Genomic DNA, 17,543 nt, shown 5'->3' on the forward strand with positions numbered 1-17,543 from the left:
ACATAGAAAAAAGCAGCAGAAAAGGGCTATAGCCCACCAAGTCTGCCCATTCCAAGTATCCCCTCCCCTGAATTTACTCCCTTAAAGATCCCACATGAGTATCCCATTTTCTCTTAAAATCCGTCACGCTGCTGGCCTTTATCACCTGGAGTGGGAGTCTGTTCCAATGATCCACTACTCTTTCGGTGAAGAAGTACTTCCTGGAGTCGCCATGAAACTTCCCTCCCCTGATTTTCAGCAGATGCCCTCTGGTGGTCGAGGGTCCCATGAGCCAGAAGATATCATCTTCTGACTCGATGCGTCCCGTGATGTACTTATATGTTTCAATCATATCTCCCCGTTCTCTTCTTTCCTCAAGTGAGTACAGCCGCAATTTTTTTAATCTTTCTTCATACGTGAGATCCTTGAGCCCCAAGACCATCCTGGTGGCCGTTCGCTGAACCGACTTGATCCTCAGCACGTCCTTTTGGTAGTGTGGTCTCCAAAACTGAACACAGTACGCCAAGTGAGGCCTCACCATGGCTCTGTACAACGGCATCATAACTTCAGGTCTCCTGCTGACGAAACCTCTGCGGATACACCCCCATCATTTGTCTTGCCCTGGAGGAAGCCTTCTCCACTTCACTTCTCCACTTCTCTTCTGACGCGAGCCGCCCAAATGGAAACAGGAAGGTGATCAGAGAAGTTTCAGGGCAGTTGCGCGGGACTTGTGGGAATGGTTGCTGCATCAGGAAACCTCAGAAAGAGAAAACTCTGAAAAGCGCCAGCAAAGGTGAGGGGAAGGGAGGAATATGGACTGACGAGGGGAAGAGGATGAGTGGCGAGGATAAAGTTAGTGAGATTCTGGAAGGGGTGACGGAAAGAGGTGGCACAATGAAAGATTGAGGACTGGAAAGTAAGAAAGTAGGTAGAAAACAAATTGAGAAGAAAGAGCAGAAAAGGAAGGGAAAGGGAGAGGACAGAGAGATACCAGAGCATTGAGGGAGGGGGAGGAGACAGATACTAGATCTGAAGGAAGAAAAGGAGGAGAGAGATGCTAAAAATATCTGGGGGAGAAAGTGAGAGATGGAAGGGAAGAAGACAGAGATGCCAGGCCATGGGAGGAGCGGAGGGAAGAAGATGGGTGCCAGACCAATTGGGGTAAGATGGAAAGGAGAGGTAGAGGCATAGAAATAGAGCAGATGCTATATGGAAGAGGCAGAGAGAGAAGGCAGACAGTGGATGGAAGGAAGACGAGAAGATGAGGAAAGCTGAAACCAGACAACAAATGTTGAAAAAAATTTCTATTTCTTTTTTTTTTTTTTTGGCTTTAGGATAAAGTAGTATTGTAGCTGTATTGATAAACATTTATAAACAAAGCCCTGCCAGCTGAAGATCTCTTCCTCTAGTTCGGCAGCCAGAACTCTGATTTATAAAATGACAATTCTACAGAATATTGTTTCTTTTTATGCGTTAATAAAATAAGTTCAGTATAAAACTATTTCAAGTTTGTGCGAATGAGATCAAACAGTTTGCGGGGACAGGGACCGAGCTCACAGGGACGGGGTAGAGACAGAGACTAAGCTCGCAGGGAAGGAACGGGGACCAAAATCAAGGGGATGGGACAGGGACCGAGCTCAGGGATTGGGACAGGGACCGTGTCATTCTCAAGTCTGAAATAGCTTACAAAATAAACCAGTTAAGCCATCATTAGGAACGCCTTAATTGACATGAATATAGCTCACCAGATGTAAATGCCACTACAATAAGATATCTGCCATCAGAATTGGAAAGAACTTGTTGAGCTTCAAAAGAACCCTGCTTAGAAATGAAAATTGCACTTCTTCTTTTCCCTTTAGTATAAGAAGATAAGGAAATCTGGCCCATCCAAGCCACCTAATTTTGAATGCTCTATAGGAGTCAAACAAAATTTTACAGGGAAAAAATTACTATAGGTTGCACGTTCTGAAACTGTCAAAACCCTTCATACTTTTCATTTGGTGACTTAATCCATGTGCATTCCAGAAAATAATTCAATAGAATCTTGGGCATCTAAAATCTTTGAATATTCTGAGATAAACAAAGAGATCGGTCCATATGTTCCTTCTAAGCAGAGCGTGTGAGCATTCACTCATACATTTTACATGGTCATTACATGGTTACTCACAAAAATACTGACCTGACCCAACTTTCAAACATAATAAAACAATAAAAAAAGCTAAACTAAATCAATTACTATTACTACTACTACTGTTTATAATTTCTATAGCACTGAAAGGTGTATGCAGCACTGTACATTTAACATTCAATAGACGGTCCCTGCATAGAAGAGCTTATAATCTAATTTGGACAGACAGGGTTGGGGAGTTTCTGACAGAAGGAATAATACAGTGGGTATAGGTATCTGACAATGATTGGGAATTAAGAGTTGAGAGCAACTTCAAAAAAGTGGGCTTTTAGGTTATATTTGAATACTGCTAGAGACAGAGCATGACATATTGACTCTGGCACCCTGTTCCAGGCATACGGCGTGGCAAGAAAGAAGGGACAGAGTCCGGTGTTGGCAGTGAAGGAGAAGAGTACAAATAAGAGGGACTTGCCCAATGAATGGAGTTCACAGGGAGGGGGGAACATAGGGGGAGATATGTGAGGAGAGATATATTGAGGGGCTACAGAGTGAATGCACTTGTAAGTCATTAAGAGGAGTTTGAACTGTATTAGGAAATGAATGGGGAGCCAATGAAATAACTTGAGGAGAGGGGTAATGTGAGCATGGCAGTTACCATATGTGTGATGGCTTTCTGTTCTATATACAGAAATGCATTGCTAATACTGAGATCAAAAATTGTTGGATTTTAGAACTTGGCACTCATTCAAAAAATATTTGCATGCACCCGGCCACTCCTTAGAGAGAGTATTGATACTAACTATAAGTATAGTGTTCTCATGTCCCAATAAAGATCAAAAGCAACCCATCCTTCTTTCTTTCCCAAACCAAGAAAAAGTGCAGTAAAAAAAAATCCTGCACCTCAATGGCACTAGAAGTGTCTGTGATGAGGTACAGATGAAAAATTCCTCCCCTCTCCCTAACATCAAGAGACTTCTAATTTGTTAACACAAACCTGACATCTTAAGGTGAGAACCACCAAGCCTATAGTAAACAAATGAAAATCAGAATCCATATAAAACAAAATGGACTGTACATCAATTAAAAATTTTAATTGCACAATTAATTGTATAAAGTGTCCCCCTCACATTTCCTGTGCAGTGCACAATATAGACAGCAGATGTAAATTCTGAAAACTGAAATATTTCAATTCATAAACCAAAAATAAAATCTATTTTCTTACCTTTGTTGTCTGGTGATGATATTTTTTGAATCATCGTGTTCCATGCCTCTGGTTCTACTTCATTTTGTGCTTTGCTTCCAGGGCTTTTTTTTCTTCACTTCCTGCCCTATGTCCATCTTTCACATTCAACTTATCTTCCATTTTTCTTTCTCCTTCTCCCCCCAGTAGACTCACCTCCTCCCAGCCCTCTTCTTCCCTTAGGATGACATCCTCAAAATGACATGGCAATAATGATCTCGCTTATCAATAACGCTATATCACAAATGTAATTCAACTTGCTGTAAACCACAATGATTCCATGTTGAAATTTGCAGTGTATAAGAAGTTGTATTGTATTGTATCTCTTCCTCTTACCTCCTTCATGGATACCTTCTCCACTCTTCAAGCCTCCCTTCCTTTCCCTTCGTGAATACCATCTCCTTTGTTCCATCCCCTGTTCGAAGTCCTAGCAACTCTCCCTGGCTGCCTCTCCCCTTCCCTTCCTCTGCATTCCAGCATCTTCCCCTCCCCTCCCCTCCATGGGCATTATCTCCTCTCATCTCTCTTCCCATCCCTTGAAGGGAAATATAGAGGAAGTGCATGAAGAGAATAAAATGAGTAACAAGGAAAGAAATGATAAATCAAAGGAGTGGGGAAATGTAGAAAAAGTTTTAATGAATTAATAAGGAAAGGCTACAGAAATTAATATAAAACCTATAAAATGATTAAAAAAGAAACTTGAAGGTGATAAAAAAGGTTTGAAAATATATTATTTCTTAATGTTATTGTATCACTGTTGAAGCTATGCCTGAACAGGTGAGAAGGTTTAGGCTGATGATGGTATTGGGTGGCTGTGGGGGTGAATTTAAGAGGGAGGGGAGAAAAAGCAAATAGATGACAATCTGAGTGGAGGGAAGAGCCTGTCTGCCTCTCCTCCCAAAAAAAGTAGGGAAATTAAGCCTATATATGGCTACTACTGAATGCTGAAAAAAAATATTTCATGTTTTGGAATGTCCAAATTTAAAGATGTGATGGGGCATAATGAAAAGAAACATCTAAGTCTGTTTTGGGCCTAAGTCACTAGTTGCCCAAAGTCGGCAATGTCTAAAGTCTATTCTCGAAAAATACATCCAAAATAATTTTTTTTTTCGAGAATCGTCTGTGCGTCCAGCCATTTTGATCGCCCAGACCACTAAGTCATCTATCTTTATATTCCATTTTGTCCAAAAATTCATCCAAGTCAATAATGCCTAGAACAAGTACTTTTGGGCATGGGAGGGGCCAGCAAAGAGATGGACTGGAGACCCAGATATGGTAACAGAGTAGTGGGGCACCTTACAGGGCACTGCTGCAAACTTCACAAAAAGGGTGCCACATAAACATTTCACCATAACTCCCTTATAGGTCATGGTGAGCCCCCAAAACCTACTAGACCAGGGGTGCCCACACTTTTTGGGCTTGCGAGCTACTTTTTAAATGACCAAGTCAAAATGATCTACCAACAATAAAATTAAAAAAAAACACAAAGCACACTGTATGCATAGAAAATGTTAATCATCATTCCTATTCCAGGGTTTTTCAAAGAGGTCAAAGCAGATGACTCTAAGCACTATCACCTCAGTAACAACCATACAAAAATAGACAAATATACCCCCTCCCTTTTTACTAAACCACGATAGCAGTTTTTAGCGCAGGGAGCTGCGCTGAATGCCCAGCGCTGCTCTCGACACTCATAGGCTCCCTGCGCTAAAAACCTCTATTGCGGTTTAGTAAAAGGGGACCTTAGTGTAAAATATAGACAGCAGATATAAATTCAGACACATTTTGATCACTAAATTTAAAATAAAATCATTTTCCCTACCTTGTCTGGTGATTTCATGAGTCTCTGGTTGCACTTTCTTCTTCTGACTGTGCATACAATCTTTCTTCCCTTCTTTTAGCCTGTATGCTTCTTCTCCTCCAGACCTCATTCCTTCCCACCAACTTTTCCTTCCTCTTCCCTGCCCTTTCTTTCTCTCTGCCTCCCTTTCATTTTTTTCTGTTTCTCTTCTTTCCTTCTGTATCCCTGCCTGCCCTTTTTCTTTCTTTCTCCCTGCCCTCCCCCAAGCCACTGCCACTGCCATTACCATCGGGGACCAGGACCCAAACACCACCAATAACAGGCCCCAAGCTCTCCCTGCTTCGGCCAACCAGCATTCCTCTCCCCGACGTCAATTCTGCCGTCGGGAAGAGGAAGGCTGATCAGCCCAAGATCGTGATCAACCTATTGGGGGAAATGCTGCCGGGTCCTGCCTTCGCGGAAACAGAAAGTAGGCAGGAACAAGAACAAATGCTTCACTAACCTGTCTCCCGCATTAGCCCGTAGCGAACGCTTGCTTCAGGGCTCTCAACATGTGCGTGCCGGCTTCCCTTCTTCCCCCCCCCCCTCCCCGGACATAACTTCCGGTTTCGGAGGGAAGAGAAGAGAAGCCGGCACGCACACATTAGAGCCCGGAGCATAAGTTCGCTAGGGGCTGAAATCTCCAAGCCGGTTTTTTTGGGTTTTTTTTTAATGTTCAGCAGCGGCAGATGACAGCTGGGCGGACCGCCCAGCTAAAAGGCCCTAGGGAGAACACTGGAGAGGAAGGCTGATCGGCCCGTAGATCAGGACGGCAACACGAGTGCGATCGACTCGAGTTGCCTTCCTGAGCTACTGGTCGATCGCGATCGACGCTTTGGGCACCCCTGTACTAGACACACCTTCCTTATGGCGGCAAGTGCCACCTATATGGCAGTACAGTAGAGTTTGGAGGGGTTGCGGGTGCACATGTTCCACCATAAATTCAATGGTTATAGTGGCTTAGGGGCCTGGCTCCTCCTCTCTATGGTTCATTAGCCCACCCCACAGACTACTTAAGCCATCTCTGTGCTGCTCTACCTGGTTTTGCTATGCCAGGTGCTGATGTTCTGGAGGCAGGTATGTACGTTTTATTCCGATTTTTATGGTTTTGTGGGAGGGTCAGTGATCACTGGGGCAGTGTGTGGGGGTCTGTACTTTGTGTCTACAGTGCTTATCTGGTTTCAAGTTTTATTAAGGTTTGTTGTATACGCAATATTATATACTTCAAATTGTATAACATTTTAAAAAATAGGGGACAAAACAAAACATTTTTATATAATTGAATACAAATTATATACGTTCTGATACAGAAGGCGAGGGGGATGAACTACAATCTTTAAAGAAAGAGAAGAAACATTTAGGGAAGAACACATGGTGGGAACACAAAAGAGAGAGAAAAAAAAGGGGGATATAAAGGCAGAAATGATCATAGAAAAAAAGAAGATAAATTTACGACCTACTCGTAGGTCTAATTAAGATCTAAAAGATTTAGTAATTGGTAAGCTAAGCTATCTATGTTTCAAATGCGTCCTTATACAGGAAGCTTTTTAAGGAACGCTTGAATTTTTCTAAAGAAGGTTCATTGCATAAGTATATTGGTAAATTGTTCCAAAGCTGGGGTGCTATAACCGAGAAAATGATAGATCTCCTAGTCCCTATTACTTTTAAAGAAGGGATAGTCAGTAAATGTTGTTGTGTTGATCTGAATGCCCTGAATGGAGAATACGGTATCAAGAGACGATCCAGAAATATTGGAGCGTGTGATTGTTGAATTTTAAAAGTTAACAGTATAAAAGGATGGGAGGGAAGGGGAAAATTTAATTTGATAAGATTAATTGTAGAATTTCAAGTGATATATCTATGATAAAATGTTAATACCAATGTTGATGTACTTGATGTAAGTTATAAAATGAATAAAGAATTACAGTGGTGCCTCGCATAACGAACGCCTCGCACAACGAACTTCATGTCTTGATTCACACAACGAACTTCGTTTCACACAACGAACTTCACACAACGAACTTCGTTTCACACAACGAACTTCGTTTCACACAACGAAGTCGCCCGAGCTGCCGATGTATTGCATCCTTCCGCGCAGGCACTGCAGGCAGTCGTTAGTCACTGCGCTTAACTGCCCTCTCTCACTGTATACAGTCGTCCTTTTAAGATAAACTCAATATTTTTTATATATCATGGCTTCTAAAAAAAGCAGGAAGGTGATTTCTGTTGAAATGAAACGGGAAATAATTAGAAGGAGTCAATGTGGGGTAAAACAGTGTGACCTCGTCAAAGAGTTTGGCCTCAGCAAGACCACCATTTTCACCATTTTGACAAATTTATCTTTTTTTATGTCATCTTAGCATATTTTATGCTGCAGAACGAATTATTTTTTTTAACATGTATTGTTATGGGAAAACGCGTTTCACATAACGAACTTTTCGCATAACAAACTTGCTCCTGGAACGAATTAAGTTCGTTGTGTGAGGCACCACTGTATTTAAAAAAAAAAAAAAAAGTTATTCTATGTGTGATTGGTAACCAATGTGCTGCTTGTAGAAGTGGTGTAATGTGATAATATTTTTTTGAATTAGTAATAATTTTTATTGCTGTATTTTGTATTATCTGCAATCTAGTCACTTTGGATACCTTTTTGCCACTTAGACCTGGTTTTACATGGCCTAAGTCGCAACGTCCAAGTTCCGTCCAGGCAGCCTCATTAAACTTTCGGTTATACTTGCACTATGACTAAGTTTAGATCAGCCCACATCCCGCCCTCGCCACTCCTCCTAAAACGCCCCTTTTAGCTCTGGTAATACAGCAGTACTGAAAGAGCCTAAGTTGTTTTGAGATACGTCTAAAACCCATTTTGATTATCTGCACTTGGACGACTTGTCTTTTACATCGTCCAAGTACCGATTTAGGCGGATTTTTAGACTTTTTTTTAATTATTATTATGAGCCCCCTAACTGATAAATAGTAGTAATAATAACCTAGAACCTATAGAAATATTGCAGCAAGACTTAGGGCTCCTTTTACAAAGCCACGCTAGGGCCTTAACATGCAGAATAGCGCACGCTAAATTGCCACATGCGCTAGCCGCTATTGCCTCCTTTTGAGCAGGTGGTAGATTTTTCGGCTAGCACGCACTAATCTGCTGCGTGTGCTAAAACCGCTAGCGTGGCTTCATAAAAGGAGCCCTTAAAGTGATTTTCATGCAAGGAGGCCCACAAATGTTATATACTTGAAAGAGTTCTGAATTGAAGACTGGGCTGAAATTTCTCTGTGTTGTGATAGATTGATTAGCAATTACTGGACGCACTTAGTTGACGTTACTGCTACTCAAGGGGATTTGAAGAATTATCAAATGAAGGATTCACATACTTTTTCACACAAGGATACTTACAGTTGAAACTTTTTGTTGAATAGATAAGATAAAAAGGATATGCCTTTCCTCCAAAGTAGTCCCAACAAGATATTTTGTTCTTATAGTAATAATCAAACTTGGAATCACAAGTAATAGATATCGATACACTTCAGAATTCTCAATATCTATGATCTTCCTAGTCTTTACAGCTTTGGACCTCAGAAACACCACTCACCGCTCAAAAATTTATCACAGCGATAAGCTTAACATGTTGCCTCCTCACTGGTCCTCTTATTTATCCCATATAGATTTGCATATCTAAAGTGAGGGGTGTTTCTGAGGTCCAAAGCTGTAAAGACTAGGAAGACCATAGATATTGAAAATTCTGAAGTACATGCTAAAATCGATATCTATTACTGGGGATATAAGATACTTATGAGCTATATACGATTTCAAGTTTGATTATTACTATAAGAACAAAACATCTTGTTGGGACTCTTTCTGTTAAAAACGAAGATGGCAGAAGAAAGTACTGAATTTCCTCCAAAGTATACATATTGAGATCTTTAAATCTGTCCTCGTATACTTTATATACACACATCAATGATTTTATTATCTTCTGCAGAATTTCACAAAGAATGAAAAACTAAGGAAGTTCTACAAAGTTGTGACGACCAATACAGCTGGACATCTGGAATTTATATCAACTATTGAAGGTACGTATTATATGGTATATACTGTAGATGAAGCAGGCCAGAGGCATGGCTTTTAGGAATGCTTTTCAACATAGATTTGTAGAAGGTGTTCAGGGGATTTTTGATAGAGTCACATTTTGGGGAAATGGGTGTATTTAGGGATTTTATTTTAAGTGGTAAGGGGTTATATACATACATATATATAATAGAGAGGGACACTTAAATGTAATGCCGTGTAGGGCCACTAAGAGCGATTCTATATACAGTACGTGCCTTTTATAGAATCAAGATAAGTACTGTTAACGATCGGCGCTGATTTTTTAGGCGCTATATATTTTATTTATTTATTAGGCTTTATTTACCACCTCTTTGAAGGAATTTACTCAAAGCGGTGTACAGCCAGAAAAAGGTCAAACATAAGCAATAGGCAATTAGAGCTGTATTGATGCCCCTGTTTAAGACTTTGGTGAGATCTCATTTAGAATATTGTGTACAATTCTGGAGGCTGCACCTTCAAAAAGATATAAAAAGGAAGGCTACTAAAATGGTATGTGGTCTTCATCATAAGGCATATGGGGGACAGACTAAAAGATCTCAATCTGTTTACTTTGGAGGAAAGGCAGTAGAAGGGAGATATGATAGATAACGTTTAAATACCTATATAATGTAAATGTGCATGAGTCAAGTCTCTTTCATTTGAAAGGAAACTGCAATGAGAGGGCATAGGATGACGTTAAGAGGTGATAGTCTCTGGAGTAATCTAAGAAAATACTTCTATACAGAAAGGGTGGTAGATCCATGGAACATTCTCCCAGAAGAGGTGGTGGAGACAGAGACTGTGTCTGAATTCAAGAGGGCCTGGGATAGGCACATGGGATCTCTCAGAGAGAGAAAGAGATAATGGTTACTGCAGATGGGCAGACTATATGGGTCATTTGGCCTTTATCTGCCATCATGTTTCTATGTTTCTAATATTCAAATAATACAAAGTTTGGTATAGTAAGCTACATTACAATGTTGACACAATATATGGTAAAACATCTTAATAGACGGCATAGGATGTAAGCAAAGATAGAGCATATAGATAAGACACAGAAGACAAAGTAGCAGGCATAAGAAAATAAGGGGATTCATTTAAAGAAGTTGCACATGAGGTGCTTGGAAATTCTTAGCTAGGGTAAGAGTGGAACATGACCTGCTACAGCATGTGCAACCTGTGTTACTCGTTTTGTGTGTGTGTGTGTGCGGGGGGGGGGGGGGGGTGTCCATGTACTATCTTTCTTTATAACAGAGATATCAACATTAAGGGGTAGACTCTGTATGACAGCAATCTCAGCCGCCACCTAAGCAGCGGCTGAAAATTGCACACCGGCACCCTGTACAGAATTGCAACTGTACATTATCCCACATAACTACCCCAGTTCTCTAACCGGTGCCAATTAGAGAATCGGGATGCCATCAGCTGATCGCAGCAAGGGAATCTCATGCGATCAGTTGAGCAGCAGCGGCATCAACACCCCCCCCCCCACACACACACACACACTGACTGTCCATGGCAGGAGGGATGCCCACTCCCTCCTGCCAAAACCTCTGAAACAACCCTCCCCCAATCGCGATAGGCAGGAGGGTTACCTACTCCCTCCTGCCAGAAGCCCCCCCCTGAACTTATGACCCTCCTAACGTGGATACCACCAACCCCCCTATCCCAGACCTTTTTGTAGAGATACCTACTCTGTCCAGCCAGCAGGCCTGCTTCTTCACAGTGGCGGGCCTTCTCCATCCTGGAGCATCCTGGGATGCACTGAGAGTGACCTAAAACTCCGATTGGCCAGATACCTAAGGCTCCTCATGGGAGTGCCTCTCATCGGTCTGCCCTAAGTATGGTTGTCAAGTTCTTCAATGAGTGTGGTCAAAATGGTGATATAGAAACGTTTATAAATAACTTTTTTTCTTATATCTATTGCAGCATTTGAATACCCTATTTACGGCATCCAATGGCATCCAGAGAAAAATTCTTTTGAATGGAGGAACAATTCCAGTATACCCCATTCTCCACAGGCTGTGAAATTAGCATTTTACATGGCTGAGTTTTTTGTTAATGAAGGTGAGAGGCATGTCCAGACATGCAATTTTCCCAGTTTGTTAACAGCTACAAAGAAATCTCTTTGAAACCAAATTGAATCTATGCTGGCTGGGTTCCAAGAAATGATGAAGTAGAAAACAGACTAGCACTACTGTGGGCACACTCAGGCCTCCCGCAATAGTTTTCAGATTGGTGTGCACTTCCCATGCACTAAAAATATTTTTTATTTTGTAGGGTATGGGAGCAGAGAGTAGGCATGCCCAGCTACCACACACTAACCAATTAGCATGTGGTTAGTGTGGGAATCCTTACCATATATAAAATAGGTGGTGGTAGGTTTGGGCGGACTGGATGGGCCATTCGGGTCTTTATTTGCCATTATTTATTATGTTACTATGTAAGGGCTCCCGGGTGGAGGAGAGAGGAAGAAAAGCTGAACTCCTGGAGGGACAGAGAGAGATGTTGGTTGGGGAATGGAACGAGGTCTGGAGGACAGAAGAGGTACACTCGGTATATTTATAAATAAATATGATGTGTCTTTTACTAAGGCGTGCTAGCCAATTTAGCGCACGCTATATGCTAACGCATCCATAGAATATAATGGGCGCACTTAGCGCGCGTTAAATCAGCTAGCACACGTAGTAAAAGAAGGGCTATATGTTTAGTATTTTTATTGTTGGTAGATCATTTTGACTTGGTCATTTTTTTGATTTATAATTTTTATTCATTTTTACAACTTACATCAAGTGTATCAAGAAATAACATTTGAATTGAAAAACATCACTTGTTTTGCTATTATTATCATCATCTGGAATCCCTCCTGCCCGTATTGTAGTGGGGGGTAGGGGGTCACCGGGGCCAGGAGGGCTTGGGCTCCCTCCTGGCCCAATCCAGTAGGGGGGGTCGCCGGGGCCAGGAGAGCTTGGGCTCTCTCCTGGCCCGTTATTTCAGAGAGGGAGGGTCGCTGGGGCCAGGAGAGCTTGGGCTCTCTCCTGGCCTGTTCCTTTTGGATGGGGGGCTCGCCGGGGCCAGGAGGGCTTGGGCTCTCCTGGCCCATTCCTTTCGGAGGGGGGTCGCCGGGGCCAGGAGGGCTTGAGCTCCCTTCTTGCCTGCTTGTACTTGGCGGGGGTGGGGGGGTAAGATCGCCGGGGCAAGAGGGCTTGTGCTCCCTCTTACCCCGATGTTGTCGGGGAGTCGTGGTTGGACGGGGCAAGAGGGCTTGAGCTCCCTCTTGCCCTGATGTTGTCGGGGGGGGGGTGGGGGGGTCATGGTTCGACATGGCAGGAGGGCTTGGGCACCCTGCCTGGATCGTTGGGGGGGGGTTCTGTAACCGGTGTTGTTTTTGACAGACACCAGTTACAGAATCCAGCTTTTAGGCGAAGGACTGGCTCCTCCTTCGCCTAAAAGCCCTTCTGTTGGTTGTTTGGGGCTTAGACGTTTTTTTGGTTCATTATGGGCAAAAAGTTAGATGCCGTGGGGGTGTACTTGTAGACGTAGTGGTGATCTGGGCGTTTAGTAGAGGCAAGCCATAATCAAAACAAGGACGTTTGTTTTGGTTATGGACACTTTCCCTGCTTCTGCTTTGAACGTTTAAGGACTTAGGCCAAAAGGGGACTTAGAGTTTTTTTTTATTATGCCCCTCTTATTGTTCTTTTGAAGAAATCTGACTTTTCGCTCTCATTGACATGCCAAATAAAATAGTATCATATGTCAAGGCCACCGGATTTTCTAACAACCTATTTGGCCCCATGTCGATTTCCAAAATGGCAATATAAATGGACAATAGAATAAAAGATGATCTAAAGTCCCAGCCTCAAGATGACAGTGCCAACATCTATTCAACTTAGAGCTATCTAATTTTTGTAAACGAACAGGGGTCCAAAAAGCTCTATGTAACAGAAAAAACCAAGTTTGTCTCATAGATGCAGACACTGTACATCTCATCCTCCAAGACCAAATTCGTGACCATTGAGACGCAGTAATTTGATGCTTGATCTCAATGCTCCAAATGTCCCGAAGACCAGTTTTTGGTTTTTTATTCATAAATCCAGATATTAATTTATACCACTGTGCGGCCTGGTACCCCAGGAAGTCCACCTGAAAGCATAAGAATTCCAAGATATATTGATTAGTGAGATTTTTCCATTCAGGGAACCCCGCCTGAATGGCCTGCTTCAGTTGTAACCATCTAAAACTTTGTGATTTACTAAGACCAAATTTATGTTGCAACTGTGAAAACTCAAGTAGCTTACTATTAGATAAAACATCTTCTAATGTACGTATACCTGCCATCATCCAATGCTTCCAGATGATCTTAAAACCGCCAATGACTTGGTCATTTTAAAAGTAGCTCGCAAGCCAAAAAAGTGTTGGGCACACCTGATTTAATACATTTCTAGCCCACACTATTAACTAGACAGGTTATAATAAGAACAAACAAAACAATCAAATAAATAACAAACTGCTGTACATCACAAAAAGAGGACTATTTCCTACTTTTAAAATTGCAGAAAAAAAATGCACATTCAGTTGTTTCCTAAAACAAAGCAAGTTGGAGTTAAGATACAGGAACTCAGGCAGTTTTTTCCATTTCAGCTTTTATCAGCTGTATAGTTCACTATGGGCTCCTTTTACAAAGCTTGGTTATATGTTTAAGGTGCTGCTGATGTCACAGCCCACTCCTTCAATACTGGCCCAGCTTGAACATAGTGTTTAGAGGCCTGAAGGTACCACTGCCAGCTAGCATCAATCTCCTGTAAGGCATCGTCACTCCTCAGTCTGTGGAGCCACTAGAACTTCCCTTATATCCTTCAGCACCCTCGGGTGTGCACCACCCGACCCATCTACCTTTAATTTAGCTAGCTCCTCATGAACACAACCGTCTGAAAATCGATCAGAGTCTACCACTCCTCCATCCATATTTGCGTTTGTTTTCTGCGGTCCTGTTCCCGGCAAACAGAAATATTTGTTAAGCAATTCAGCCTTTTCTTTATCAGTTTCTACATATTCCTCCCCTTCATTTTTGATTCTCACAATGCCACTTTGCACTTCTTCCTATCACTGATATCTAAAAAATGTCTTGTCTCCCCATTTTACCGTGTCTGCTATTTTTTTCTTCCATTTGTATCTTTGTTTTCCTGACTACTCGACCAACCTCTCTTAATTTTTTCAAGTATTTTTGCCAGTTGTAGGGTTTGTATGTAGTGTGATGTTGCAGTTTTCTGGATGGATATAACAAGGATATTTTTTGTGTTATTTATTATTAGGATTTAGTTACCGTCTTTTTGAAGAAAATTACTCAAGGCGGAATTCTGTAATTCATTGTGCTTCTGTAATTTGCTTAAATTCATTTTGGTAGGGTATTGCATTAATGAAACCCAGTATATTTTTGTCTCTGTTGCAGCCAGGAAAAGCTTCCATAATTTCAAGAGTTCCAAAGAAAAGATGGAGGCACTGATTTATAACTACAACCCAGTTTTCACTGGGCCGTTTGCTACATTTGAGCAAGTGTATTTCTTTGATTAAATTTGTATTGTCCTTCACTTTACCATGATAGGATTTGTTCTGTGTTTGTGTGTGATGAAATGGATAACCCACAGAAAGCAACTATTAAATTATATAGTAGTCATAGGTGACACAAAGCTTCGGAGAGCATTCTTGTATGTTTTAAGAAGAATGGATTAAAACCAAAGTATGCAATACAAAGGTAAAGGCCAAAGGAAAGTCTCTCTTTTTTTTTTTTTTTTTACCAATAAACAGTTTTGTATAAATTAAAAAAAGGAACACTTCACTTGCTTTGAGGGTAATTCATACATACTGTTTGTAAGTGTACATTTTGACTGTACTAATCAGTGCTATCCTGCCAAATGAGTTCTTTTGGTGATTTCTAGAAGATCTTGCAGATAAGTATGGCCAATAGGTGGCAGGGTCTTTTTTTTCTGTTTATAAGGGTATTTATTTTTGCTTTGTGTAACCATGGTTTAAACTGCCTTCTAAAGAAGGACCAGCTTAGAGAGATTTCCAGGTTGAAGTGCTCTTCCCCTTACACTTTCCTTTTAGGTAAAAACTGAAAATATGTGTAGACATCATTGTGCCCTCTAAGCTGAGTGGGTGTCTTCCAACTGCATTGCGACCAGTAAGGAGTGGCGCTTCAGTACTGTTGTTTTTTTTATCTCTAGGGTTAGTCAGGTTCCCTGGAGTCCTGCAGAGTAGAGAATGACACGGTGACAAAATTCATCACTGTTCCCATCCCCGTGGATAACCGCGAGAAACCATCTCCATGTCATTCTTTAAGGCAAGAGTATGAATAGGCACAACCACTGACCCCCAAGCATTGCATTAAAGAATGGTTGGCGGATGTTCCTCCCTCCTTCTGGTACTGGAGGAATAAATTACATGACCTTCTCAGCTGGGAGGCCAATCTGGCTTCTTCCTCTCGGCGAAGGAGCAGAGACTTTGTTCATATTTGGACTCCTTATTTGGACAGTTTGGCCCAGATTCTCTAAAAGTGCGTCCCGATTTTAGGCAGCTGTAGGCGTCCTACAGCTGTCTAATCAGCCAATCAGGATGCACGTTTTTTTAAAAAAAATGCTCCCCAGGCAGGCCGCCTATATTGAAGGCGAGGCCCGCAAGACACCTAGGCCCTGATTCTGTATAGGACGCCCGGGAGAGGCGTCCTATTCAGAATCGGCCTAAACTAAACCCCGATTCTGTAACCGGCGTCCATGTTACAGACGCGGGTTAGAGAATCGGGTTAGATTAGACACGGCCCGCTACACTTATCGCAGCAAGGGATCTCTCTGCCGCTATAAGTATAGCGGGCCGTGGCCCCCTGACCGATCACTGGCAGGAGGGTGCCCAAACCCTCCTGCCCGAAGACGCACCCCCCCCGACACTACCGACCGCCCCCCCCCCCGACATTACCGATCCTCCCCCCCCCCCCGACAATATCGGTCGCTGGCAGGAGGGTGCCCAATCCCTCCTGCCCGAAGACGCACCCCCCACCGGCGCTAACAACCCCCACTCCACCAAACCTGTTCTTACAGATGGGTCTTGCACGTCGAGCAAGCAGGCATGCCTCGTCGAAATGAGGCGGGCCCGCCCCTTCCCGGCCCATCCCGCCGAAGCCTAAGGTCTGATTGGCCCAGGCTCTAGAAGCCTGGACCAATCAGGCCTTAGGAATAGCGGGTCCGCCCATCCCTACTAAGTCTAAGGTCTGATTGGCCAATCAGACCTTAGACTTAGTAGGGATGGGCGGACCCGCTATTCCTAAGGCCTGATTGGTCCAGGCTTCTAGAGCCTGGGCCAATCAGACCTTAGGCTTCGGCGGGATGGGCCGGGAAGGGGCGGGCCCGCCTCATTTCGACGAGGCATGCCTGCTTGCTCGACGTGCAAGACCCATCTGTAAGAACAGGTTTGGTGGAGTGGGGGTTGTTAGCGCCGGGGGGGGTGCGTCTTCGGGCAGGAGGGATTGGGCACCCTCCTGCCAGCGACCGATATTGTCGGGGGGGGGATCGGTAATGTCGGGGGGGGGGGGCGGTCGGTAGTGTCGGGGGGGGCGGTCGGTAGTGTCGGGGGGGGGGGGTGCGTCTTCGGGCAGGAGGGTTTGGGCACCCTCCTGCCAGTGATCGGTCAGGGGCCACGGCCCGCTATACTTATAGCGGCAGAGAGATCCCTTGCCGCGATAAGTATAGCGGCCGCGTTTACTTACAATGTAGACCAGCATTTTGCTGGCCTACATTTTTAAGCTTCTCATCTACTAGGGAGACGCGTAGGGCCGCCTAGGTTCAGCCTAAGGCCTGCCTAAGGCCCTTAGACGAGCTTAGGCATCTTGCGGGTCTCCCTAGGCTCCCGGAGGCGCCTTCAGGCCTGCCTGGGGAGCATTTTTTTTTAAAAAACGTGCATCCCGATTGGCTGATTAGACAGCTGTAGGACGCCTACAGCTGCTTAAAATCGGGACGCACTTTTAGAGAATCTGGGCCTTTGTCTCCCCAGGTGCGTAGTCGTATCTTGAATAGACTGCGGTTGTATTCCAGTCCGCCTGTCTGATCTGGGGGAGGGGGGCTGGGGGTTTGGGGTTCTTTGTAACCTGAGAGGACATAAGAGTCCGGTCCTCTTGGGGGGTGGGGAGCCCTGTTTTCCTTAGTAGGGGTAAAACTGCTATATGTTTGTCTGCTGTTTGCATTTGTTATGGTTTGTTGTTTAATAAAAACAG

The 17,543-nt window shown here is 43.3% G+C and overlaps 1 protein-coding gene across 2 annotated transcripts in view; it reads left to right on the top strand.

Moving 5' to 3' along the window:
- GGH (gamma-glutamyl hydrolase) overlaps positions 1 to 15,894 on the top strand; it is a 63,127-nt gene extending 47,233 nt beyond the window's left edge. For both annotated transcript variants that reach the window (XM_033929809.1, XM_033929808.1), the window contains exons 7-9: positions 9,177 to 9,267; positions 11,213 to 11,350; positions 14,733 to 15,894. In XM_033929809.1, coding sequence (XP_033785700.1) covers positions 9,177 to 9,267; positions 11,213 to 11,350; positions 14,733 to 14,854 — 351 coding nt within the window. In that variant the 3' untranslated portion in view covers positions 14,855 to 15,894. The remainder of the gene's footprint in view (positions 1 to 9,176; positions 9,268 to 11,212; positions 11,351 to 14,732) is intronic.
- The last annotated feature ends 1,649 nt before the right edge of the window (positions 15,895 to 17,543 follow it).

Source organism: Geotrypetes seraphini, chromosome 2, assembly GCF_902459505.1.
Source record: "Geotrypetes seraphini chromosome 2, aGeoSer1.1, whole genome shotgun sequence".
Taxonomy (NCBI): Eukaryota; Metazoa; Chordata; class Amphibia; order Gymnophiona; family Dermophiidae; genus Geotrypetes; species Geotrypetes seraphini.